At 51.0% G+C, this 27069-nt stretch overlaps 1 protein-coding gene across 9 annotated transcripts in view; it reads right to left on the reverse strand.

The window, feature by feature from the left end:
• Window positions 1-1242: 1242 nt before the first annotated feature.
• The window catches only part of MVB12B (multivesicular body subunit 12B), a 55566-nt gene continuing 29739 nt past the window's right edge, over window positions 1243-27069 (reverse strand). For all 9 annotated transcript variants that reach the window (XM_059865336.1, XM_059865342.1, XM_059865341.1 and 6 more), the window contains 3 exons: window positions 10626-10681; window positions 9262-9321; window positions 1243-5770 (listed from right to left, as the gene is read on the reverse strand). In XM_059865336.1, the coding sequence (XP_059721319.1) occupies window positions 5684-5770; window positions 9262-9321; window positions 10626-10681 (203 nt within the window). In that variant the 3' untranslated portion in view covers window positions 1243-5683. The remainder of the gene's footprint in view (window positions 5771-9261; window positions 9322-10625; window positions 10682-27069) is intronic.

Consider the following 27069-nt stretch of genomic DNA (forward strand, 5'->3'; position numbering starts at 1 on the left):
AACTCCCCAGGCAAGTTAATTTTTAAAGCTGTAGGAGGGAGAGGAGAAAAGAAAACAAAACACCACCAAAGCCAGCGGCTCACAAAGCCCGAAAGAACCCTCTGATGACACAGGGACTGTGCCAGCCGCCTCCAGCCCCTGCTGCTCCCCTCAGGCACTGGGAGGGTTTCCCTGGGGCAGGAATGGCCACAGGACACCTCTCCAGAGAGAAACCACTGCTCCCACGTCTCAAAGCACTGGGCAGAGCAGAAGAAACGAGAAATTTTCCTTAGAACCCAAATTCCGTGAATGCTGGATGTAAGCCAGCCCCAGGGCCAGGGCTGGGGATGAGGGCTCCCAGGCAGGCCTGGAAGCACTCCCAGGCACGGGGTGAGCTGTGCCACAGCATGAGCCCACACCCATGGCAGCAGGTGAAGAGATGCTGGCAGCCCAGCAGCACAGCCCTGGCTCTGCCCGGGAGCCACGGGCTGGCACGGGACGGGCCCACTCTGGTTTATGTCCTCCCCACACCCCTCCTCCCCAGCCAGGACATTCAATCAGGTGCCGGTGACAGCTCCCACGGCAGCCACAAGATGCTGCTTCTGAGTTTTTTGTGGAACAAGTGGTACTGCTTTCAAAAGGTTATAAAAACATATGCCTGAAGAGAATGTCGGGAACTCGGGTATTAATCTCCCTTAATTCAAAGAGCACTCAAAATAAGCGAGACAGAAATACTGTCTGGGGTGAGAAGATGCCAGAGGTCAGATTGTGCACCACTAGCTTGGGTCAAGTTCAGAAGAATAATAACTTAGCACAAAGGAAAACAGTTTTCAGTGTAGTGCAGCATTAGCCTCCCCTGCTGAGCAGCCCATTTCCCCCAGGGCTTGCTGCCCCCAGCCATGCAGGTACCAGCCTGCACTGCTGCCAGAGTGGCCACTGCAGCCCAGGCTGGTGGCCACGGGCTGAGCCCAGGGGGCCAGTGCTGCCCTCACTGCGGCCAGCACCACGGCTGGGCTGAGGATTGCTCCTGCCAGGCTTCACCCAGTCCTGCCCCACAAATCACGTCACTTGAGTTTGTTTTGACTTTGCAGCATACCTGTAGAGCAAGACATTTTGGACACATTTTCCAAGGCTTTTTACATCCAATTGCCAAGGAAAAAAGCCCACAAACAAGAGCAGGTTCCCTACAGCACCTCTGTAGTTCACTCTTCCAATCCAGGTAGCTGTTTCAGTCAGAAAATTAAAACACAAAAGCACACAGAATTATCTGATTAAAACAAGTTTCATTTAACAAATTATATTAAGAATACAGACGGAGTTATCACACAATGAAACTTCCCTTTGTAAAATACAGGAGGGTCATCTAAAATAAATATAAAACATAGTAACATTCATAAGATTAATGCACAGTAAAATCACTTTCAGTAACCCAACCATCTTAGAAAACCACCTTGCAACTGCATGAAAGGTTTCTCTCTGCCATTTGTATGGTGACATTTAAATCTGTTGCTGTTAGGAAACAATTTCACAAGAAAAGACCAGAATACCCAGAGTGTTTGGTCTCCCTGTGGTGATTGAAGCGAGCAGCACCTCGCAGAGCTTGTTTGTGAGCAGAGGAGCAGCTGTGCCCCTGTGTGCCCTGGCCCGGGCAGGAAGGCTGGGCTGCCCTGCTGCTGGGAGGATTCCAGGCTGTTCAGCAAGGCTCCAAGGCTGAGGTAATCATTTGGGTGTAGCGAGGCGTGCCTGCCTCTGGGAGGAGCAGGAACAGCTCTGCGGCTCCTGGGGCTGCCGTGGCACAGCTGGGGGGACAGACCCCGAGTCACCTGGGGAGCAGAGGGGAGGTGAAGCCAGCATGGGACTGCCAGCTCTGTCCCACTTCCCCTCCTGCCAGGAGATTCCAGGCCCCACAGAAGAGGAGGTGCCAAGGCCCGTGGAGGCATGCCCTTGCCACTAGCACCTACCTGGCACGTGCAGTGCCCACGACAGGAATTCTCCAGGCTTGGCAGCATGTGGGTTCAGTCTGGAGAGCTCAGGACACTGAGGGAGCAGTGGTGGGTGTGAAACCAAACAAGCCCAATGCCACAGACTACCAACAACCTCCCACTGCACAGGAGGCTCCCAGGAAACCTCCAACAAACACCGTGGGGACACGCAGGGACAGTCACAGGAAAAGTCTGACACAGTTTACTCCTATGGAACTACAGATACGAGGTGCTCCCATCAGGGAAGACACCTGCTACTACTATTCACACTTGAATTTTATCACAAAGTTCACACTCTACATCACTTTCTGGACTAACTTCTTGCCTTCCCATGATCAACACAGCAGACAGCACAGCCTGGCCTGGGTGGCCACAAGTCACCTTGGCACATGACCAGCTTCTCGCCGTGAGGAATGCAGGAGGCAGTGTGTCACTAGGAATTCACATCAGAAAGCGTATTTTACAGTAAGCAAACCCCTCACTGCTGCTTTTCTGTCTCTGTTGCAGATATACAATAATTTGGCAAACTAACTTCTCCATCAGCCACAAGATTAAACTACCTAGAGACCAGTTTTGTTCTACAAATTCAGGCAAGATAGCCAAGAACATCTGGTAAAGCTCTGCAAATTCACTTCTGTTGCTTTCCACTGACTCCTCCCCTCCCCTTATGCTCCAGAAGGCTTCTCCTCAGCCAGACAAGATCCACATCAGGTGTCCTGAACATTTATTGCCTGGGCCAATTTTTCCACAGTCACCTCTTGGACAGGGAGGGAGATGCAGAGAGATGCTGGTACTGGCCATGGCACATGCCAGCATGGAGGACTCAGTGTAAGGATGCAAGGACCAGCCTTGCAATGAGCTGCCATGAGTGCAAACATTATGGAGCAGCCAATAAAACCTTCCAGTGGAAATGCTGACCTGACAGCCCTGGTCTCGGGAATTCAGCAGTGCAATAAAAAAAGCTTCCTCTGATCAGTGGACTGAGAAGTTGACACAGTCAACCACCCTGCACTGTGTCTTGCTGTGCTTCCAAAGCACCGGCTCCGAGCCCTCTCCCTTTTGGAATTGCCTAGTTTTCCAGCCTGTGGTTAGCAGGCCTGAGAGCTCAGCTGGCTCTGAGCAGTTGCAGCTTTTTGTTCAAAACACCTTCATTGTATTTGCCCCACAGGAAGTGCATCTGTCCTGTCTGTGCATTTGAACCAGGCTGTCCCCGCAGTGCCGTGGTGCAGGACCACACCATGGAGAGCAAACTCATCTCTCAAGGTTCTTTGCAGGTGAGTCCTGAAGCAGCTTTGCTGGCCCAGTGTTAGAGAGGGAGAAGAATACAAAAATATCCTGAAGAAGCAGATGTCTGTCCCAGCTGCGTATCCTGCCAGTGTTTCAAGTATCCAGCGTTTCCTGTAGGTCACTGCAGAGCAAGCTGAGCAAGCCTAGCAGTTGGTACAAATACTAAAGCACTGATTTTCTCTTACAGAAGGGACTTGAAGCTCTGCAGCCATTTCCCCAGACATATCCAGGGAGTGTGGCACTGAGCACGGGGCTCGGTGGCTCTCAGAACCTGCTCCTTGCTGAGCCCCCATCCGCTGCGGCCCTGCCCTCCCGGGAAGAGTGGCTGCAGGAGGGGCTGGCAGCTGTCTCTCAATCTCCCAGTGGCAGGCACTGCCCTGGAGCTCTGCAGACTGTGCTGGGCCCTGTGCTAGCCCTCGCTCCTCCACCATGAACAGGGAAGGTCAGCTCTCATCCCAGAGCTACGAGGAACGCACTGCTGCAGATGGCTCCTGCCTACCTGCCGTGACCACTGAGCCACAGGAGAAGCTATAAACGGATGTCACAGAAAACTACAGAACAAATTACAAGCAGAAAAATAGAAAGACAAAAGATGGATGAGATGGGCACAGCACTACGGCACAGAGTGGATTTGAACTTGAAGTGAACCTGAGCCGAATGACCAAGCTGCCATGGTATGTTCATTTGTCGACGTCGGCATCATCAATCTGGCCTTTGTGAAGCCTGGCAGTGAGGTCTGGCTTTTCTTTACTGCAGGATAAATAACAACTAAAAATGGTGGTGCAAGCTCCAAGTAAATGAGCACTTCCAGGGGGTCACCCAAGGGCCCAGAGCTGGAGCACAGCTTTAACTCTTTTGCCCAGAAACAATGTACCTGCAACCAAATTGGCCTCTGCTCTCCAACCACCAGGCCACTCTACAGACACAGCTCCAGAAAATTATTTACCTGATTGGAAGAAGCTGAAGCAAAGATCTGGACTCAGTTTGTCCCAAATGTATTTTGTGCTCTTTATCCCAGCAGTACAGTGTGGTGCCTTAAAACCAGAAATGAATCTTTGGACAAGAATTATGTACAAATAGAAAGTATTAGCTGACAGTACAAATACTGCTGTTAGTTACCACTCTGTGCAACTAGCAAATGCCAGATCAATCCAAGGGAGTGCAAAGTAGGTCGGGGCACATGTACGACCCAGGCTGAGAGCAACAGCACTGTTACTGTTACCATGGCAATTGCATTTCAGTGGGGTCAGGGAATCAGTATTTTACAATACAAAAAATTGTACATTTTAACTCTTACTCCAAAATTGCCATTTTGCTGCCATGATGTATCTTTGTTCTACAGCAGAGACTTGAAAGAGCAGCACAGAGTCAGATGGGCACTTGTAAATAACTTATTACAGCAAAGGACTTCTCCAGGACATGCGTTTGGCTTGGGAGCAAGCCCGGTCAGCGATCACAGGGAGGCAGAGGTCAGGGTTTAATGCATCCCACTCTCATCCTGTGCCACATCAGTGTTCAGTGCTTCCCCATGAATGCCCAGGAACCAGGCACATCTCTTTTGTTTTAGCAGCTAGCAGGGAACATGTTAGAGAACTGTCTCAATGATGGGCAGGTGATGGCATCCCAGTTGTCAGCAGGTCCACAGGCAGCTTGGCTGGGGTCAGTGGGGCACCAACAGGGTCTGCCAGGGTGTCGCTGCCAGCATCCATCCAGAAAGAAACACAGGATGCTTGTTGCCCTAGATGTGTATGGACAGATGGACACCCTGTGCAAAGCGAAGGTGCTTCATCTCAGGACCTGCAGTGCACCTTGGGCACCCTGCCTGCCCTGCCAGTGCCCAGGGAGAGCCAGGGGCCCTGGCTCCCCCAGCCTAAGCAAATCCAGGGACCACAGTGGATCTGAAGACTGATCCCAGCCACAGCGGAACTTCTGTGCCCAGAGCGTAGCAGAGGGATTGGCATTCACTGCAGCTGAGTTCTGCACTGGACTGGGTGCTGCAGGAGCCTCCTGCTGCAAGGTGTCGAGAGCCAAGCAGCTCCACGGCAGCTGGCGTGGCAGCACCCAGCCGTGCCTTTCACTGCTCCTTTCAGGGAGATCTCTCCATGCTCCGCAAGCTCCCGGCTGTGTTCGCAGAGGTTTGCTACAGCTCTGGGCTCTGTGACTGTCCTGCAGCAGGGTTACAAAGTGGGGACGAGCAAGGGGCTGCGTCAGGCTCCCAGTCCTCAGTCCTGTACTCACGTGGAGAGGGGTCTGCGGTGGGGGTAGGGGGCAGCTGCCCAGGGGCCACGGTGCCCACGGAGGAGCGGTGTGTGCAGGGGCGGTGCAGCGCGGCGTGGTGGCGGTGGCCGGACACGGGGAGGCCTCGGGATGGTTCCATCGCTGTGTCCCGTGTCCTGCTCAGTAGTATGCACGCACACACGCTCCGGCCGCGGCCCTCAGGACGGCGGCACCGGCGGGCAGCGGGTGGGGCTGGGCGGCAGGCGCGCCGCCGCGCTCTGCTCCGTCCGGAAGCTGTAGTCGTACTGCGGGGCAAAGCAGAGAGAGGGAACCTGGAGCACTGACTCACACGCCACACTGCCTGGGCTGGCACAGTGTAAGAGGCAGAAGAATGAGAGGAAAACTGGGGCTGACAGCAGCTGGCCCAGGCAGGGCCATGCCAGGTGAACCTGCTGCTACCACCTGACCCCACATCAGTGACCTCCCCAGGGAGGGCTCACCCGCTCCCCCAAAACCCCACATTAACACAAAAGTGACCATGCTCATCCTGTCCATAAAGCAGCTAGTCAGAAACATTCCCCCTGGCAAGTTTACTCAAGCTGCTACCATCAGAATTAACATTTTTGGTTGGTGACAAAGTGAAAATCCCTATATACACATCCCTGTGCCCCCACAGTGTCACTGCAGACAAGGGACATCCCTCGCAGCCTGGCGTGCACTGTAGCAGTGCCATCTCGTGGCACGCTGTGAGCCGCGCCCGCCGGCCCGTGGCCACCCCGGCCGCTGCCAGGGCACCCCAGGACAGGCCGGGGTAGCCATGGCTTTCCCGTGGCAGGTGGATGGCAAAAGCAACACCATATGTTGGGGCTACCGAGGCAGGAGCTGCCCACGACCGTGGCACACCCACTGCAACGGCCCTGTACACAGACTCTCCTCCATGCACATCCCAGTGTTGCATTTGTGGCTCTTGGAATGTCACAAACACATCCTCCCGTGCGCTCCTCGCAGCCGGACTGGGACGCAGGATGTGGTCCGGGCAACCATCAGCCACACCGGTACCTGGCCCAGGGCTGTGCCAGCTGTGCAGGGGACATGCCAGCTGTACCAGGGCTGCGCCACTTCCACCCAACGCCGACCTGCTTCTGGTGCCGGCTCGGGAGGACACCGGCGCGACGCTGAGCTACGGGAGCCCCGCTCCTGCCGAGCACACAGGGCCGGCCCCGGCGAGCCATGCCGGGCGAGGCGGCCAGGGGCCGGCAGGGGGCGCCGCGGCTTCGTGGCGGGCCGGGCCGGGCGGGAATGGGGCAGCCGGGCGGTGCCGGGGGCTGTACCGGGGCTGTACCGGGGGCTGTGCCCGGCGGTGCCGGGGCTGTACCGGGGGCTGTGCCCGGGCTGTACCCATGCTGTACCGGGGCTGTGCCCGGGCTGTACCGGGGCTGTGCCAGGGCTGTGCCCGGGCGGTGCCGGGGACTGTACCGGGGGCTGTGCCGGGGGCTGTACCGGGGGCTGTACCGGGGGCTGTACCGGGGGCTGTGCCCGGGCGGTGCCGGGGACTGTACCGGGGCTGTACCGGGGGCTGTACCGGGGGCTGTACCGGGGGCTGTACCGGGGGCTGTGCCCGGCGGTGCCGGGGCTGTACCGGGGGCTGTGCCCGGGCTGTACCCATGCTGTACCGGGGCTGTGCCCGGGCTGTACCGGGGCTGTGCCAGGGCTGTGCCCGGGCGGTGCCGGGGACTGTACCGGGGGCTGTGCCGGGGGCTGTACCGGGGGCTGTACCGGGGGCTGTGCCCGGGCGGTGCCGGGGACTGTACCGGGGCTGTACCGGGGGCTGTGCCCGGGCCGTATCAGAGCCTGTACCCAGGGGCTGTACCCAGGCTGTACCGGGGGCTGTACCGGGGCTGTGCCAGGGCTGTACCCATGCTGTACCGGGGCTGTACCGGGGGCTGTGCCCGGCGGTGCCGGGGGCTGTACCGGGGGCTGTGCCGGGGGCTGTGCCCGGGGGCTGTGCCCGGGCTGCACCGGGGGCTGAGCCCAGGTCTGCACCGGCCCTTCACTCCCTGGGGCTGCACCTCCCTGTCGCGATGCTGCAGCCGCTGGCACGCAATAGGCCTCATTTTTCAACACCCAAACGCATAAAGATGTCAGCTCAAACTGTTTACTAATTAACACTTAAAAAGACACAAATTAGATATGCGTGGCTAAGAGCAATTATAATCAAGACGAATCTCTCCAGTCATTGGGGAACTGAGGAAACTCCTAATTGCTGGAACCAATGTTTTAAAATCTGAAATCATGCCAGTTAGCAAATATGTTCATTTAAAGAACATTTCATGTGACTGCACTCAGGAGAATTGACTACAAACATGCAAACAAGGAAAAATATTTCTGTGTAAAATTAAAATTTTAAGCTCTTCTAGATTTACAACTTCTTCATTAAATATATTTGCAAAAAGCAACCCATGAAAACTTGTAGCAATTCAGTGGTTAAATGAACTGCCTCACTTTAAAAGGAATGATGAATATTGGATGCTCCCTTTACTAATTAGACTCTCTCTAGACTTTTTACACCAAAATGAAGGCAGAGTGCACCCTGCCGTGGCCAGACCGCTGCCCTCGCTGCACAGCAGCCGCCACAGAGCTGGGAACAGTGACAGTGCCACCACCTTGGCTACCGCCTGCACCTGCCCAGGGCAGTGACTCCACCCCACCCAGGACAGGCAGGGGTAAAGGACAAACCCCCAGAGCCCTGCTGGGAGACCTGGCAGCAGCACTGTCTGTCCTACAGCCACCAAATTTGCCATGAAGTGATGACATATGCTGCTTACACCTGCACTTCACCACCTCTTCATAGCCCAGCTCTCTGAGCACTCCCCGGGCACAGCTGTGCCATCCTGGGGAAATGAGAGCAGTACAGGTGCAGTCCAGGATTTGCACCTATTTCCATCATTTTCCTGACAGGGTAGAGTCCTGAAATTCAGCTGCCTGCAGCTTGGAGGATGGGTGCATACATCTGCAAATGTGGTGACAGAGAACAGTAATTCTTGGAATTCTTTGGGAATATTTTTTGCAAGGCATCTTGCTCCAGGGAGAATGTTCTGGCTGCTTTGGATATCCAGAAGATTTGCTGTAATGGTGCTATTGCTTGCAAGGGAAATAAAGCCATGCCGAAATTCACAATATTTATATGTGTAGCTCTCTATGTGCAGACAAGATGCTTCATCAAGGAATATGGGCTGCATAATCATACTTTTCACTACGCTGGAATGCACGCAGCCTGCTCCAGAGCAGGAGCTGTGGGAGAGCAGCAGGTCTTGGCCTCTCCTCCCTGGCCCACAGAAATGATTGCAGTGCTGGTGTCCCCACCCTCCACAGGCCTGAGAGGGCACAAGCAGGGCTGTACAGCCCAGCTCTCCCAGCAACAACTTCCCAGCATCAGCAAACTAAAAACTCATGAAGATGTTTATCTGACATTGCTGAATCAAGTCCATTTGCCTCCTTGACATGCAAGAGGCACCTAAGAGTGTTCTGCCACTACCTTGTATTGTTAATACATGAGAAAGAAAGGCTAACCAAGACAAACAGAAGGCCCCACACTTTGCCATTAAATTCACCACCTGAAGTGTCTTCACTCATCACGGACCAGAGAGGGCACCCCTGACCCTGGGCTAACTGCTTGACTTTATCCATCCCCAGTGACTTGGGAGAGACAAGAAAGGTATTTTCCATAAGGGAAGGGTTCTTAAGAAGAAGAGAACACAGCCCTCGTGATTTGCTCAGTGCCTGGCTGGCTACTTACCTCCTTTTCAATTTCTGCAAGGGTTTTGATTGTGATACCCAAGAGATCAACCGGCTGCATCTGGCAAGAAAGAAACAAAAACGTCAAAGTCAGGGTCAGGGAGGGGGTGTGTTTGTTTGTTTGTTGTTTTGTTCTGTTTCAAGTCAGCAAACACTCCATCACTAGAGATTTAGAGGCACCATCTGTAAAGAGAGGCACGATCCTGTTCCTCATTCCAGCAGGAGAGTGAACAGCAGACGGTGGGCTGGGGCTGGTAGCTCCAGCCCTGCTCTCCCTCAGCACGACAGCAGACACTCACCTCGGTGCTGCTGCGTGCAGGCAGACCTGCCACCTCCCCACTGCAGCACGGGTCTGTCACTGGACGGGTTCTGTGGCTGCAGCACGAGGTGGGAGCTGCAGGAAGCCCTGACCAAACTGACCATATGGTGGCAATGGTGTCTAAAGGATCCGCAGGGAGGATTAGCACGACCTAATCTCTCTGCATTTGTCCTCACAGCAGGGACTTCAGATTTCTGGGAATAATGGCCCATAAACAACCCTCTCAGAAAGCAAGGGATGTGAAAAACCGCTGTCAGCAGGAAGAAGAAAGCAAAAAGCTGGAGCACTACTGAAAAATCAGACACAGCTGATGGCCCAGTGTTTGCCTTAACAGCTGCCTGTAAATTGATTTTTAAAAAGATGCTGCTTTAGGATCAGATGGATTTGGGAACTGGTAGTGGGATGCTGAATCTTTGAGCTCTGGATCATCAACCTTAACAAGCACTGGTCCCGTGACACCCAGAGGTCATTCTGAACCAGGAGCAGTGTTTCTGTTTGGTGAAGCAGACGTGCCCTGCCCGTGCTGGCAGCAGCACCTGCTGTGGAGCAGGCACCCCCCGGTGCCCTCTCCAGCTGACCTGCAGCCAGGCAGGACCCTGGGGGCAGCTGATGGCACTGGAGTGCACTGTGCCATCACCACTGCCCTGAACTTCTGCAGTGACAACAGGAAGTAGCAAAGCTGTTGGCACTATGCCACCATCACAGCAGGTAAATGCAGGAGAGCTCCACCTCTCCAGCTTTCTTTACAATCTATGCTAAGAAATTAGAAATGCTTTCAGCACCAGGGAGTCCCATTGCCATCCCTATCTTTGATGGTAATAAACCTTGAAATCCCAGGACAATCCATTTTTAGAAGCAATCTGGCGAAAGCCTTTCCCAGCTAACGGGCAGCTATTGTGACATGCAGCCTCGGCCCATCTCAAGCACTGGGTATGTATTTGGCCCCACAACAGAACTGCTCCCAGAAGCAGGAAATTTGTCTTGATGTTTTGTGATCACTCCCCATGAAACAATGGGTTTCAGACACTGGAGAACAACAAACTCACCCCTTCAGGAGCGCAGGCAAACTTCTCCGAAATCATGAAAGGCACTCCATCCATTGCTGAAAGGGACAAGACATCACATGTGACATTTCCAGCTGCCTTCTGACATGCAACTTCACACATTCCCAGTGACAGATCAAGTATTCACAGCACTGACACATGACTGATTGCTCCCAAACGTTACTGCCAGCCTTTTTCTCCCTCTAAACTGCCAGTGGCTTCTTTCCATTTAAGACATAGCTGGGTCAGTCCCTACCAAGCCAGGAATCCAACAAATTCTCCTTGCTCTATCCATATGTGATTTAATGGCTTCAATTCTGCATTTTCCAATTTCGTGCAGCTGGCAAAGCAGGACAGTAATTGAAACTGGAGGGGCACACTTCTATTTATCACCCCCTCACCAAACCAGTCCAGCACTCGTGGTGTCTGAGCAAGAGAGTAAGGAACAGCTGGTTCAGGGGACTTGCAGCCCCAAAGCAGCCAACACCACCACCTGTGTACCAGGCAGTAAGTTGCCACCACCTGGGCAGGATGATGACAAACACCTGGGACCAAGCACCCTCCCTGGCCTGGCTGTAGTTAGTGTACACTCAACAGTGAGCAGCGGCTCAAACCCTTGCAAACCACATCTAGAGGGTGTAAACCAGTGGAATATGAAGACAGACACGAGTACATGACACCACATGGCACAGCCTCATGTCACATGGCCCAGCCTTTTCTGGAGCATAACCTTAATGGTACTCAGAGCACTGTTTGCCTTTATACCATCTTGTGTATTCATCCTAGTGCAATGATGTTCAGCGTTTGTGTCTTGCTATCAGCATGTCACAGGAAGCCTCCCACAAGATGTGGAGACACTTATTTTTAAAACACGTAACTCAGCAATTTGCACAGAAGACTGAAAAGGGCATGTTTCAAAGGCAGCTCACACCCCAGATACACCCCCTTTATTGCACTTACACCTTTAACATCTGAAGTCTTTACATTTCAACTCTGAAAGAAATAAAACTTCAAATCAGAGCAAATTTAAGCCCTGAGAGGCCCTCCACTGATCCTCAAATAGGGTTTTCTTTCAGAAGGCATCTGCACCCACAAACCCAGTGCTCCTCTGCTGTTTCTAACTTCTGCAGCACCAATGAGTTAACATGTTGGCTATTAAACAAGGGTCATTTAAGAACACTCAGCCTTTCACATTCACTTTGTCTATTTTCAACATAAAACCCCCCTCCACTGGAGTAATTTTGTTATCAAAGGTGCTGCGTGGCAGCCACTGAGCAAAGGAAAACAAAAGGAAACAGATGAAAAGCAGCATCACCAAATCCAGGAAGTTTTAAAGCTGAAAGACCATCTGCACTTGTTATCCGACAGGAACCCTCTTTGATCAGCCACACACCAGCTTTTGTAAAGCAATCTAGAGCCTGAGCTAGGGAGAGTGTGCATCCCCAGAGCCCCGTCCCCGGCCACGCGCTCCAGCCCACCCGGAGCTCAGCACACACAGCAAAGCAGCAGATAAAAGCAGGGTGAGCCAAAGGCTCCGCAGCGCAATTAGCACTCTCCTAAACAAACGAGCTTCAACAGAGCTGTAATTAAGCAGGCCTGTAATTAAGTATATGCCCTTTATCATAACGATCATGCTTAAAAATGGCACGATGCATGGAAGTGTGTTATTAATGCTGCGCTCCCCAAGCGCGGGAGCGGGTGCGGAGCTGCCGTGTCAGGCCCGTCACCAGCCTGCTGCTAAAATGCATTAAAGGCAGAAAGCACAAAACAAGGTGCTCATGCAGCGTCTCCTTTTTCAGCCAGGCACCGGTGTCATGAGGGTTTAAACACCACCAGTTCTGGAAACTTTACAGAAATGGAGCCCTGTGCGGCCACTGCCGCTGCCTGCCCCAGCACCAGGAGGGCAGCAGCCCTCAGCCCTTCCCCTGTGGCTCAGCCAGGCTCCAGGAGCCCTCTGGCCACCCAGGGGGCTGCAGGCAAACAGGGGCGACCCCCAAGACAAGATGCAAGGGGAGCAGTGCCTCCCCCTTGCATCTGCTCCCTGGCTGAGCAAGTGCCCTGAGCAAAGCAGGTGCTCTGGGGGCAGGACCCTCCTGTGCCCCCCACCTCACCTGTGGGGTCCCCTGCTCACAGGATGAGACACCCACTGCTGCTGCTGCCCAACATGGGCTTTTTCACATTCACGAGGACTTCAAGGGTGTGCTCTTCTCCCACAAAATGGAGCAAAATAAAATCGTGTTTCACAAGGAAAACTGTTTCCAATGGCTGTTTGCTGCCTCCCAGGATCAGCTCCTTCCCGAGGGCCACAGCTAATTAACTCACGCACTGCAATGAGTTAAAAGAGTTGAAAGGAGGCAGCAGCCAAAACCAGCCCCACAAAGGCCAGCCCCAAAGGACGGAGTTCCCATGCATCCCTGCCAGCAGGAAGGGGGTGGATGCCTTGGTGAGGTGTAGTGGACACGTCCCTTCATCGGTGCAGGACCACTGAACACACAACCGGCCTCCACCTGGTGGCTACTCCTTCACCGTAATTTACCAGGACTAGCTCTCAGGCTCTAGTGGGGAGGACACCAAAGCATGCTCTATAATTCAGCTTGCTAGCTCGCTTAGAAATCCTCTCTTTAATCTGTGAAAGTATTGTCACCCTTCTCCAAGCACTCGAGAGATGCTGCCTTCTGTGCTGCAGACTCCAACTAAATCTCAGTTGTCAAATTAGTAATTCATCTTTCTTGAATAACTATATTTTTAGCCAAGCTACCAGATTTAAATAATCAGACCTGCCAATGCTACCCTAATTTAAACATGCTGACGAACTTTCACAGGCAGCATCAGCTAACATAATGAGTTTCTGGATGACAAAGAACTTCAGACGGTAGTTCTCTACACTACCCAGCGTAATAAGCACTTGTTCTTTTCTACAATGTGCACATAAAAGAGAAATCTAAATAATAGTTGCTGTAATTATCTTGAAAAATATGTGGTGATTAATGGTGATTATGAAAATCTGTATAATTGTTCGCTAATGCTCCAAAGATCAGATGTTCTCTTGAAGCAACCATCAGTGAAGAACTTGGAAACACAAAAGCTTCCAAGCTGCTGTCCCTGTGAGAGTGGGATGACCTGTGTGCCAGCTCAGCCTTCACCCTCCCGTGACCTCTGCCAGAGGTCCCAGGATGTCCACCACGTGACACATGTGTCATTGCGGCTGAAAGCACGAACTTCAACCTGTTATTTATGCAAATAATTAATTACTCTTGTATCCAACTCACAGTTTGTCATGACACATTAATGACTTGATAGACTTCTATGAACTAGTGAGCACAGGACAGCAGAGCGCTTTTATCGTCATTTAATTTAAAAACGATCCTGTGTGAAATTATCTAGTTGTGAGTGATGGAGGCATAAAGAACAGACTCAGCAAAGCTTCTTTTGGATCATTGCTTTATTAATGGTAACGTCAGGGAAATGAAAAATGCTAACATTGTCATATTTAACTCCTGGGTACAGATGAATCGCTGCCTCAGAGCCTGGCAGGCTCCGTGTGCACACTGCAGTGAGCGCTAATTCCTCACACCATGACTGTGGGGATACACAGCCACGGAAGAGTTTATACACCTTAACTCCCAAGGAAATAACAGCTGTTTCTGCATTAAAGTCTCACCATAAGCTTTTATAGCTTTGGATTTCTTTATGACTCTTTTTGCATTGCCTGTTACACTAGAATTTTCAATTTCTGATATTATATTTAAATAAATAAATAAATCCCTTGCAAAATGTTTTCCTGCATGACTGAAAATGAAGAACTGCTAATCCAAACCAACAAAAAACCCAACACTGAGTGCACTACTACCACCTTTAAAATTTAAATGACCTTAGATTTTAGAAAGGGCTTCCTCTAATGCTGTAGAACTGTTCCCATTTTCCCCAGACCTGAATGCTAACAGAGTGTTTATCCTTTACCAAGAGGAGTATCTCATAAACCAACCTACAGCAACACCATAAAACCAGCAGAGCTCCCCTGCTTAGAGAAAACTTGATTTTCAGCTAAATGGCACCAGAGGAGTCTGAAAGCAGATTACGAATCGGGGGCTGGCGCAGAGCTCCGGCACAGCAGCACTGGAGGGGAGCTGTGGTCAGCCTGGAGGGACACATGAGACCAGCCCCTGTCTGGTGTGGGCAACAAAGGCACCCACCAGCAGAGCCCCCGAGCCCGGCTCACGGGAGCTCAGAGGCCATTCCACTGCAGCAGGAAAGCACAGCCACGAGCAGCCTGTGCCCAGCCTGGCGAGGACAAGGGACTGCTCTCTCCAGCAGCCAGGACATGCTGGTTCCTGGGGGCTGAGCAGCCATGGGGAGCTGGTGGCACAGCGTGTGCCAGCCAGGGCAGGCTGGAGCCAGGCTGCCCGCCCTTGGTGCCTCTTGCAGCTCCAGCCAAGCACACAGCTCTGGCTCCCAGCCATGCCCCGGTGTGAGCTCTGCACCCGTGCAAGGAAGGCAGCACAGCACACCCACGCAAACCAGGCACTCTGTGCCCTCAGTACAGGGGAAACCATCCAGAAATATGAAGAAACTTTCCACCAGTTTGCAATGCATCCAGAGAAGGGTGTGAGCTTTTCTAACCCAACCAGCGCTCCATGATGCTAAGCCTCCTATTCCTGTATTTCTATACACAGAGATTTAAACAGCAACCTGAACAGTAAATTTGTGTGTTCTCTGTGCTACAGTACACCGAGGCCCATATGGAACCACACCAAATCACTGATGGCAAAACCTCAGGGCCAAAACCAAAAGCAGCCTTTCCTGACAGCTCCTGCCAAGCCGGCTGCAGCAGGGAACCTGCAGCTGTCCCAGCTGTCCCCCCCAGCTGCAGACACCAACTCCAACATGCATACAACTTCTTTGTGTCATACGAAGAAGTACAGAGGTGCAGGCAGGGGCACAGGCAGGGGTGCAGGGCTCAGCTCTGCTTGCCCAAGGCACAAGGCCAAGCTCATGAAAGCCCCAGAGCACTTCATCTGGCTGAGGGGGCAGCTGCAGGTCCCCAGGGCTGCCGTGGGGCAGCGAGGCAGCAGGGGCACAGCCAGCTGGGAATGCCCAGCCCAGTGCCCAGTGCCCAGGCCTGGCCAGGCAGCAGGATGGCAGCAGCACCAAACCACCCAATGCCTGGTGCAGTGAGTGGGACAGCAGGGGCCTCCTGGGCTGGGGAAAGAACCTCCTCTTTGGGAAAGGTTTACAGCTTTCCTGTTCCTCTTGAAATTACTTTGATTAAAAAAACAGACCTGGACTAAATTTTCATTTTTGCTAATTTGATTGTCAGCCTTGATTTTCTCCATTTCCTGCATAGCTCATGACATGGCACAATTAGTTCTTTACTGCTAAGATCAAGCCACGAAAACACTTGAAAAAGTACCCCTGGATTTGATTATTTTCTTTTTTAAATAAAGTGAAGGTTAAGTACTGCATGGTGACGCCTAAGGAGCACCTCAGCACTGTGACTCCATCAGCACCAGAGAACATGGAGAGACTTCAAACAAGCTCTTCAAATTGCAAGTGTTTAGGAGCTCTTGATTTTATTATTTTTTAATAAAATGTCCCCTTTGAAGTCTCTGCACCACACTAAACTTCAAAGATCACACCTTAGCATGTGCTGTTTCCAAGCCACAACCCCTAATTAATTAGAGCAGAGCAGATACAAACCAGGGCACTCGTGTGGGGCTGAGGCAGAGCTGGGACAGGGCCCGCTTAGAGATGGGGAGGCAAAGGAAAGGCAAAGAAAAGGCAAAGGCAAAGGCAGAGGCAGAGGGAAAGGCAGAGGTAAAGGCAGAGGAAAAGCAAAGGCAAAGGCAAAGGAAAAGCAAAGGCAGAGGCAAAGGAAAAGCAAAGGCAGAGGCAAAGGAAAAGCAAAGGCAAAGGAAAGGCAAAGGAAAGGCAGAGGCAGAGGGAAAGGAAAGGCAGAGGCAAAAGAAAGGCAGAAGCAGAGGAAAAGCAAAGGCAAAGGCAGAGGCAGAGGCAAAGGAAAGGCAGGTACTCCTCCAGCGTCCGCTCACGGCTGTGTGCTGAGGAGAAACGCAGACTCTTTTCCATTCCCTTCAGCTCTGGCTGTAAGGACAGACTCCTTGGAAGTCATTAAACAGGTAATGTCTGTCTGCCACGGCCGGGCAGCGCAGGCTGCAGCAGCAGTCGCAAAAAGCATCTCAGGCAGCCCCACAATGGCTGCAGTGTTCCCTGGCCGGCAGCTGTAAATTCCTGCTGCTTGATGAGAGAAACATCCACACGGCTTCCAGGGCTGCAGGGTAGGGGCAGGGGGTATTAAATCCACAGGCTGCCTATTGTTACAGCGTCTGGCCCCGGAAGCTTTTTCCTTAGCAGAGCCACCTATGGTGTGAGGTGGGATTTGTTGCCACTGTGGCAGCCCTAGGCTCCCCAGACTCTCTGGACAGCAGCCAGGTCACTGCCAGGGGCAGATGCTCACACCTGCAATGATGCTGTGATCCTGCCCAACAGCTCTCCAGCAGTGCATTGAGTGACCAACATCTGTCTCACAGGGCTCCCAGGGGAGACAAGGGTGCACGGTCTTCTCTTTACGTGGTTTTGGTCTAAGAGACTCGAGTTATTTTTAACACACAGCAGCTTTGTGTTTCCAATAAAAGCAGGAGAAAGAAGCTGGATCAGCTGCCCTGACAGCACCGTGCTCTCCATTCTGCAAGCATGCCTGCAAGTTAGTGGAAAGAAGCCCTGAGCATGGCTAGGAAGGATGTGGGGATACCCATCTTCTGCCCCGCAGCTCACTGACACACAGAACACGCTCCCACCATCCCATGGAGCACCCACCCAGCCGGAGGAGCCTCGACACAGGCCCAAAGCTGAGGCCCCAGGGCTGCAGGGGATGGCACGGCACGGGCACGCAGCGCTGCCCGGCTGCAGGCAGGTCCCTGTGCCGTGGCCGGGGGCTGAAGGCCAGGGGAGGTGCCCTGCTGCCCACGGCCAGGCACAGAGCCACAGCCCTTCTGAGGAGGAGATCCACTGCGCCACGCGGGATCCACAGCTTCTAACGGGATTTCATTCGTAAGTGCTCAAAATCATTACTGGAACCACGTATTTATATCAGGTAAATTTCATTTGCATATGCAAATGATATCCAAATACACTGCACCATTAATATGATCAGTAATTACATAATAATAGTCACCAATCTCCACACACATCAAACTTACAGTTTTGTAGCTATTAAGGAAACTGTGCTTTGTAATTAAGATAATCCTCATTTCCAGATGCTAATTAACTATATAATAATTAGCTGCTTTTGCTAATGCAAATGAAGTATTTTCATCCTTATTGGTAAAAGAGTTGCTTATCACTTAAAAAAAAAGACAACCTAGAAATAATCCCTCCTCCTCCTTAAAGGTGAAGAGGTAACTCCATTTTTATCAGTCTCATTTGTGAATGTAAATTAGCCCTGATTAATCAAATCACAGATTAATGCACCCATCTTGTAGCACGGCCAGTGCCTGGCGTGGCCACCAGCCCTCGGAGGATGAGGACTGCCCCTGGCTCCTTTCCGCTGGTGCTGGCACGGCAGAGCCCCCTGCCCCGGGCACCGCCCCCGCAGGGACACACGGTGCCACCCGGGCAGCCGAGGAGCCGCGAGGCTGGTGGCTGTGCCACCCTGGGGCAGGTGCCAGTGCCAGCGCTGCCAGCCTGCCACGCCACCGCGGCACGGCCGGCCCTGGCGCAGCACATTCATCATCTGCTCAACCAATCCACCCACTCTGCACCACCATTTGTCATTAATTATGCTAATCAGCACACCATTACTCTCCGGTGACACCACGGCACTTATTAGCCAGTTATGGCTTTCAAAAGCACAGCTCATTGTGTATGTGAGTGCTGCGCCTGCATTAGCCTACAGGGAAGAAATGTCCAATTATGAAAAGAAAAAATCTGCTATTATCTCCCTCTAACAAACCAATTTAGTAATTATAAAAGTCTCTGAACTCAGAAGGATTTGTTAAGAAGAGCTGAGTGATGAAACCAGAGAATTTTCTCTGCAATAACTTTCTGAGTTGGAATTGAAGTGACAACAGAGAATGAGCAGTTTTTATTATCTTAATTACAACTCTTGCATCTTCACTTTAAATGATCAAAAAGCAGAATTTATCTAAACACAGGCCCATATTTGGCTCTTCCCTTAACCCATCTGATTTGTTTATTTTAACAGATCTGCATCCAAATATGTGCAACATGTCACAGACCCCAAGATGGGCCTGGCCAGTTCTCAATGTGCAGCTCTGAAGCGTTGGACGTTGGATGCAGCAGCCACCCATGCAGAGGCACCCATGCACCACCACAGGCGCAGGGACACCACCCCAGGAGCAGGGACACTGCCCCAGGAGCAGGGACACTGACCCAAGAGCAGGGACACTGCCCCAGGAGCAGGGACACCGCCCCAGGAGCAGGGACACTGCCCCAGGAGCAGGGACACCGCCCCAGGAATAGGGACACTGCCCCAGGAGCAGGGACACCGCCCCAGGAGCAGGGACACTGCCCCAGGAGCAGGGACACTGCCCCAGGAATAGGGACACCACCCCAGGAGCAGGGACACTGACCCGTGCAGACACAGCTGAAGGGATGGAGCCAGGCCCTGGAGAGGCCCTGGAAAACTGGCTTTGTTGGAACATCCAGTTCCTCCACAATTCCTATGTTGATTTGCCCACTGCAAGGAGACACCACTGGTTTTAGAAGCTTAATATGTGTTAAGAGCTCATTAATATCATCAGAGTAAATGGGCCTATTAAAACATCTTTAAGCAATATCTGAACATACATCTCCCTAAACTATATTTAATGACTGTACTTAAGATACATTATATGAAAGTCTTAATGAGACATTAGATAGCATTTTGAAGATTAAAATTAGAGAATCCATATAAAGTCTGTCCACTTAATTTAGCCTTAAGCTACACTGATGAAATACATTACCACCAAATTATTACTTCATTAGAACAAATATTTTCTAATAATTTCTGATTTATGCCATCAGTTGTCTCCATATATATTATATATTCGTATCTATATGCACATATAAAAGTATACACAAAACAATTTTCTAGTTCAAGCGGAGATGGGAGAAATTCTGAGCATTCTAATGGCTGAGTTAATTACTTGTCTTTTTCTTCTATTGAGCTAAAGATATGCAGTCTTCCTAACAGTCCATTTGTGGTGCCCCCACTTATCCATTACCCAGAAGGTCATTGTTTAAGCATTTGCTGTTTTGCTTTTCAAGGCTCAGTGAGGTGCCCTGGGCCTGGCCCCGCGTGGCCCCCTGGCCCCTCTGCAGTGCAGCCCCCAGGTGGGTCCCAGCCCGGGGCCGAGCAGGACCCTTGCCCTGTGCTGCCCGTGGCCCAGTGAGGGCTGGGACCCACCAGAATCACCCAGGGCCTGACAGGACCTGTGGACAGACCTGCAGCAGTGCCCATGGCACTGTCCCTCCCCTGCCCTACGACAGCCAGGCCACGGGACACCTCCCCCAAACAACCGAGTCACTGCCAAAACAAACTGCAATAAACTTATTAGCACGAGGGTTTTATGTGTGGTTTGTTTTGTAGAAACAGCTTTTCATTAGATAAATGAAGTCCAACAACCTTTACAAATGTTTTCAATTATGAAATGATGCCATTGAGATATCTGGATGGTGATAATCAGGGAAAACACCAGTGACATCTCCTGCTCGGAGCTGGAACGTGCTGCCTGCATGGCTGCTCCTCCCAGTCCCATCCCACCCAGCCACACCAGGCATTTACTAACTCCTGCTTTATTTGATGGAATCTGTAGCAACAAGACTATTTGCATTTATTCTGCCCAAGCCTTCTATCCAAAAGAGCAAACATCTCATTGTAACAATTTTGCATTTTTAACTGTGCGAATTAAGCATTCTTCATAAATAACAGCCTGGTTTGCTGCACTGCAACTCCTTTTTATTAGCAGCACAGAAATGCACAATGAGCAACGTGTTCTATTATTCTTTGTCAAATCACAGAATGCTACATTAGAATAACTCTGCTGGTCAATGTAATATAGTAGATTAAATTCAACTTCTGTGCAAAACCCACTGTAAAACAGCATGATAAGAAGGCTATAAAAAATTTAATTTTACTCCAAACTCCATCAAAAAAAAAAAATGGTGTGAAAAGTAATTTTGCATAATCAGTACACGCCATCTGGAACAATTAACTGATTTCTATAGAACTATGAGGATCAGTCATATCTGCTTATTAAAGATCAGAAATTATACAAGTAATAAATCCTTGAAAAAACTAAGCGTACTCCTGCCTGTCAATGCTATTTTAACTTCAAATACTGAAGAACGCCTGATAAGGCTGAAAAGAAGAGATTAATATATGCAAATTACATCCAGCATTTAAAATCCCCAACAACTGTCTCTGGTTTTCTGTCCCTTATTGCTGCCTTTATGTTTTATTCATACACCAACTCACCTGTCACTTCATAAGCTATAATATTATGGGGGGTATTATTAAACAGCATAAAGCCAAGCTTTAATTGGAAAGCTTCATTGCATTTTCCAATTATTTGGAGTAAATTAAAAGCAGATGCACATAGTTTAATAAGGAGTCTAATATCAGTTCCGGGAAATCAAAATTCATTGTCATTACTATGCTGCGATAGTTTTGCAAACTGTACTCAATTTTGGAGGTTTTGAAAAGAAAATCTGTCTCTGCAATCTGTTAATTGTCATTTGGTTAATAACTGTTTAAATATCCAAACCTCTGAGCGGCTCCCTATTTAAAAAAAATTAAACTCTGGCACTCTGCAAAGCAAAACAAACACAGTGCAGGCCACCCCAAGGTTGTGCTCCACAGGAATGGCACCAGTCCTGCAAGCTCATCCTCCTCCACCAGCCACTGGCCTTCACCCAGTGCTGCTGTGGGGCGAGGGCACCCCTGTCCCGGGATCCACGTCAGCTCAAAGGGATCACCCTCCTTCCACCAGCCACTGGCCTTCACCCATGCTGTGGGGTAATCCAGGCGAGGGCAGACCTGGGATCCATGTCAGCTCAAAGGGATCACCCTCCCTCCACCAGCCACTGGCCTTCACCCATGCTGTGGGGTAATCCAGGTGAGGGCAGACCCGGGATCCACATCAGCTCAAAGGGATCACCCTCCCTCCACCAGCCACTGGCCTTCACCCATGCTGTGGGGCATGCAGGGCGAGGGCAGACCTGGGATCCACATCAGCTCAAAGGGATCACCCTCCCTCCACCAGCCACTGGCCTTCACCCATGCTGTGGGGCATGCAGGGTGAGGGCACCCCTGTCCCGGGATCCATGTCAGCTCAAAGGGATCACCCTCCCTCCACCAGCCACTGGCCTTCACCCATGCTGTGGGGCATGCAGGGCGAGGGCAGACCCGGGATCCATGTCAGCTCAAAGGGATCACCCTTCCCTCCATCACCCTGCTGTGGATGTGCCACCAGCCTGTGCCCGGTACACCTGCTCATGCATAATTTATGGATGCAGGGTTACAGCCAGATAATCCTCTCAGCAGAGAGCAGCAGCCTCCCTGGAAGGTGCTGTGTGAGCTGGGGAACAGGGGTGAAGCCCCCATGCCTGAGCAGAGGGAACAGGGCTCCCATGCCCGCCTGCCATGCCCAGGGGAGCCGGGACCACGCAAGGGCAGGGCAGCAGCCAGCCAGGGCCCCCACCTCCCTGCCAGCACATGACAGGAGCAGAGGAAAACAAATGGCACTCTGGACAACAGCAGGTTCATCAAAAAATTGTCTGTCTTAAAAATGTCACCTGGGAGAGAACTCACGCCCATTTGGGGCTGCTGCCCCAGCACAGCCTGGGTAACGTGGGGCACGCTGACACAGCACACCAAAAGGGTCTGTGCACCACGGATGGGATGATTTCACAGGAAACATACTTTTTGGATAGTATTAAGTAACACACTTCCCTTTCTGAAATATGCAGCTGCAGCATTTTACATGAGACTCCAGCCTCCCTGAACTGCTGGATATTAATAGAGTCTTTCATAGCTGGAAGATTATCCAGGTCTCTTAGTCGAAAGACTGGAAATTGCAATAGGGTAAAGAACAGGCTGACTTTAATCTCAGCTTCAGGAAGGAGGTTTCAATGCAGAATAAAGCTTGTGTCACAACTTGTCTGGCTTTTGGACCATCCTGATTAAAATTCAGTGTCACAAAATATATATTTAGTTACGCTTCTACTCTTAAAAAGCACGAAGAGCAAAAGTGAAGGGATGGGGACCGACAGTAGGATGCAGCACAGGACCTCCCCTTCCAAGACTGGGGGTCCCAAAACCCTTGAACATTAGAGGCAATTGCAGAACCACCAGGAACTGTGCTAGAAGAGGAAGATAAAAGCAATCCTTGTGCACTGATCCAAAGAATAGAATCCCCCCTTTTTTTCAAAATTACCTGGTTTAGTGGAGTAGACACACTGTGACAAGTGCATAATTTAATTATCTACAAAAATAATGAAGCAAAACAATAGTATGTAGAAATAAATTATTAACCTCTGATTAAAACACCTGTCCTCCTATACACAGAGAGCTACTGTGAGAGCTACTGTGTCTTTTAAAAGGAAGCAGGCAACTAAGGAAGTGGCACATGTGGCCAGATAACCTGGCATTTTGCAACAAGAAGGAAGTTGACACATGGGAACTGAAATATAACAACATCTGAACTTACAAAAACCTCTGAAAGAGACTTCTTTTGTCACTACCAAAGTAAAAAAGGAAAAAAAAAATGAGGGGGATGGGGGAGTAGATATCCCAAGGCATTTCCAAGTTAGCCCCTCGTGAACAGGGGGAATCAGGAAGCAAACTGCTGTCTCAGGAGCAGTGTGAGAAGCAAATGCTTCCCACGCCACTGCCCAGGGAGGGGACACCTGCCCCCCGCCAAGAGCCCCAGCCTGCAGTACGGAAAAGCAACTCGGTTTCCTTCCCAGGAATCCACTGCCTTTGATATTTTTCCAGACCATTAACATCAGTTTCCACTCTCTCTGCTGCCTCCAGAGAGCTGGATTAGAAACCTGCGTGGAGTGAAGGCCAAACGTGCCTGCAGGAACAGCCCATCCTCCTGCAGAGCAAGCCCAGCTCAGCTCCACCTCGTGCCACGGCCAGACCCTGGCTCACCTCGCCCTGGCTGGGCTGCACCAGGCTGAGACCCTCTGCCAGCCAGTCTCTGCCCTGGGCTTCCTGCTGGGAACACTCACCTGTGTGACCCGGCAGGTGCAACCTGGACTGGAGCCTCTGCTCACAAATGCTTCCTTCTCCAAGCCCTCAGACCACAGTTTGCTCTGAGCTTTCACAGAAAGTGTCTTAAAGAGGGCAATAAATATTTAAATATCATAAAAAACTACTTCTATATAAATATAATAAATACCCATTTAAGTAAATATTTACCTCCCTAAGGTAATAAATACTGGTGTGTGACTCCAAAATAAACAAGGCAGAGGTGTGGAGAAACTGGCACTGTAAGAGCTGCACAGGGAAACCTCCTCCTTCATGGCATGCTGGCACACACACTGCAGCCAACGCCGCGCTGGCAGCCGGCCGCGCTTCCCTTCCCCGCTCAGTCCGGCTGCTCACAGGAAAACACCTCACACAAGTAACTTGAGATGTATCAATAAAGTCTTTAAAGAACACAAAACAGCACCTCTAAGGTAGGAAATATGTGCAAAGGCACTTCAGCCTCAAATGACTGCTGGAGAACCCATGGCTCCTCAGCAAAGCAAACAGCCAGTGCTGCGGTCTCGGTCACAGCACGGGTGTTCCTTTATCATAGAAGATAAAAACGTGCTATGTTTTTTGGGATCTGACATCTAAGCTCCAACCCATGGCTTAGACATGGCATTTCTCCTCTTAAAGGGAATGAAAACCTTCACCTGCAGCTCAGCAAGGTCCTGAACTGAACTGAGAATGCACAGATCGTTGGCAGCAAGGGCTGGAACTCACTGCTTAGTAACTTCAGAGTGCTGCTGTGGTGTAAGAGCCCATCCAATTAAGTGAGGCCTGCAGAATATTTATACTCCTACATCTCTTAGTTCCTGAAAGGGTTAAAGCTTATTATTAGCATATAATTTACAGGTCCTTTCTCCCAGGAAAGAAATAATGCACGGTAAATGCCACATTCGTTTTAATAATACATGTTACAGTCTGTGCCCAACATCTGCACAAAGGTAAAGCAGACAGATTTTTTTGACATGTCCCACTCTGCCATTGAAACACAGGCTTTTTGTTTTGTAAGTGATGGAAGGTTTAATCAAGAAAGCAGGCAATTCATCAATCGAAACAAGGCTGCTCACACTGCCCTGACAGCACACACATGGTTTTATACAGAAGAAACCTGGCCACCTGTCAGCAGCACCTTTTACATCAGGATATACAAATACACTGGGTGATCAATCCTCCAGCTCTTCCCATTCATTTCTTCATTTTCTTATTGTATTTTTCTTTATGCTAGATGTTGCCCTCATTCTCTGCAGGAATAGATGGGAGACAAGGCAGGCTACGGCTGTTTATACACTATCATAAAAATTTATATACCCTTAGAGTGACTTATTTCCCTTCTATTTGAGTACCATTATTATAAATAATTTTTCACTTCATTGAGGAATTTTCCCTGTATGTTATTATCTGTGCCTGCCTGCGAGGGCTGCCTCTCCCTCACTGTGCTTGTGCCTCTGATAAGCCAAAGCAATATGCTGGCAGAAGATGCTCAAGTCTGAAATGAAGGCAGTATGTAGTCACAACAACATCTTAATTAAACTGAAGGCCATGAGGAAAGACTGTGCTGTGAAATACTGAGCCATGTCTGTCAACAGGTCTGTCTGGAGCGAGGCATTCTTCTTCCAGCAGCTGCCTGCCCCAGCATGCACATCAAACCTGGCAGCTCCTCAGCATCCTGCTCCCAGCAGCACCCAGAGACATTCTGCACATCAGCTTAGAACTAATTCTGCCTTTTGGTCTGGGTGCATGGCAGCGGGTGGGACGAGGGAGGCTGCTGGGCACGAGGATGATGCCAGCAGTGCCAGTGCTGCCCTGCCAGGGCTCGTGACAGGCTCTGGGCACTGCTGCCCTATCTGCACCCTGCCAGGGACTCCCTCAGTAGTATGTGCCAAGGGGAGTCTCCTTAAGTTCCAGGTCACCCAGTGTGTCATGGCCAGGACTGGCAAGGACAAAAGAAAGGTTAAAAATTGTAATTTCAGGGCCATTTTTTCATTGACTCCAGTTTTGTGCAAACAACAACTGCACTACACAGCCCAAGGGGTAATGGGCAGTTCCAGTGAGGATACAGTCCCTCTGCCAAAATATATTTGAGATACAAAGTAGGATCAACAGCCAAAATGCATTTTATCTTCCCCAAACATGCTGAACCACAGCTGGAAGTGTTGTTTTCACTGAATAGTGAGAAAATCTTGGATGTCTACAGAGAGCAAAGAGAGACCAAGTGGCAGCTTTTCATCCTACCCCCATGGCAGCCCTCCCTTCCCAAGCAGCAACTCCTGTGCCCGCGGCAGAGGCCAAACTGAAACGGGAAGAGAGTGCTCCTAATGGCTTTTGTTTCCCCCAGCAGCCCCAAGAACCCCTCTTCTGACCTGGGAGCCAAGAGAGGGAGCCCACAGGCAGAGGGACCCTGTGTGTGCTGGAGGCCCAGCTCCCCCACATCCTGCAGCACCCACGGCTCGGGGAGCCCTGGCAGCAGCCCAGGCGAGGCAGCCTGCTCCTAAATCTCCTGTTGCCATGGCACTGCAGCAGCACTGCAGATAGCCCAGACTGGCTGCACACGACACCGACGGAACAGGAAACTCAGGAATGGCTTCCAGAGCGCGTCTGGGGGCCAATCCACCTCGGCAAGGCTGGAGCACACAAAGAGAACTGTCGCGGCACCTCGCTGCAGCTGCTGACAAGGCAGCCGTGGGCAGGAGCTGTGCACCAAAATCCTGTCAGTGCACAGGATGTGTCATATGACAGGACCCTTTCTCTGGAAAGAGCTCACAGCTGTAACAGCCATTACAACACATGCACAACTCATAACAGTGTTTCTGGAGGAGAATGTGCAATTGGAGGAAAAATAAAGAGCTATATACTTGAAAATGTGCTCAAGTAAACATGAAGAACTAATGCTCTGTCCAGTTCTACAGGGCCTTGTTTAGTGCTTTGCCTGTAAGGATCTGGTAAAGTGCTCAGGCTCTCTGTAAAGCAGGCACCTCCTCAGGCTGCACCACGAGCAGAGGCCAGTACATCCTGTAGCAAGGGCAGTCCCACTAACACCACACAGAGCTGCTGCAGTTGGTGCTTTCCCAGGAGAGAGAGCACAGCTTCCCATCCCCATGCAGAATTGTCCCCTGCGAACACAGAAATACACCTTCCCTTACATTTCCAAACGTATTAGGACAGGAGAGTAAC

The sequence above is a fragment of the Haemorhous mexicanus genome, chromosome 21, assembly GCF_027477595.1.
Source record: "Haemorhous mexicanus isolate bHaeMex1 chromosome 21, bHaeMex1.pri, whole genome shotgun sequence".
In the NCBI taxonomy this organism is placed as follows: domain Eukaryota; kingdom Metazoa; phylum Chordata; class Aves; order Passeriformes; family Fringillidae; genus Haemorhous; species Haemorhous mexicanus.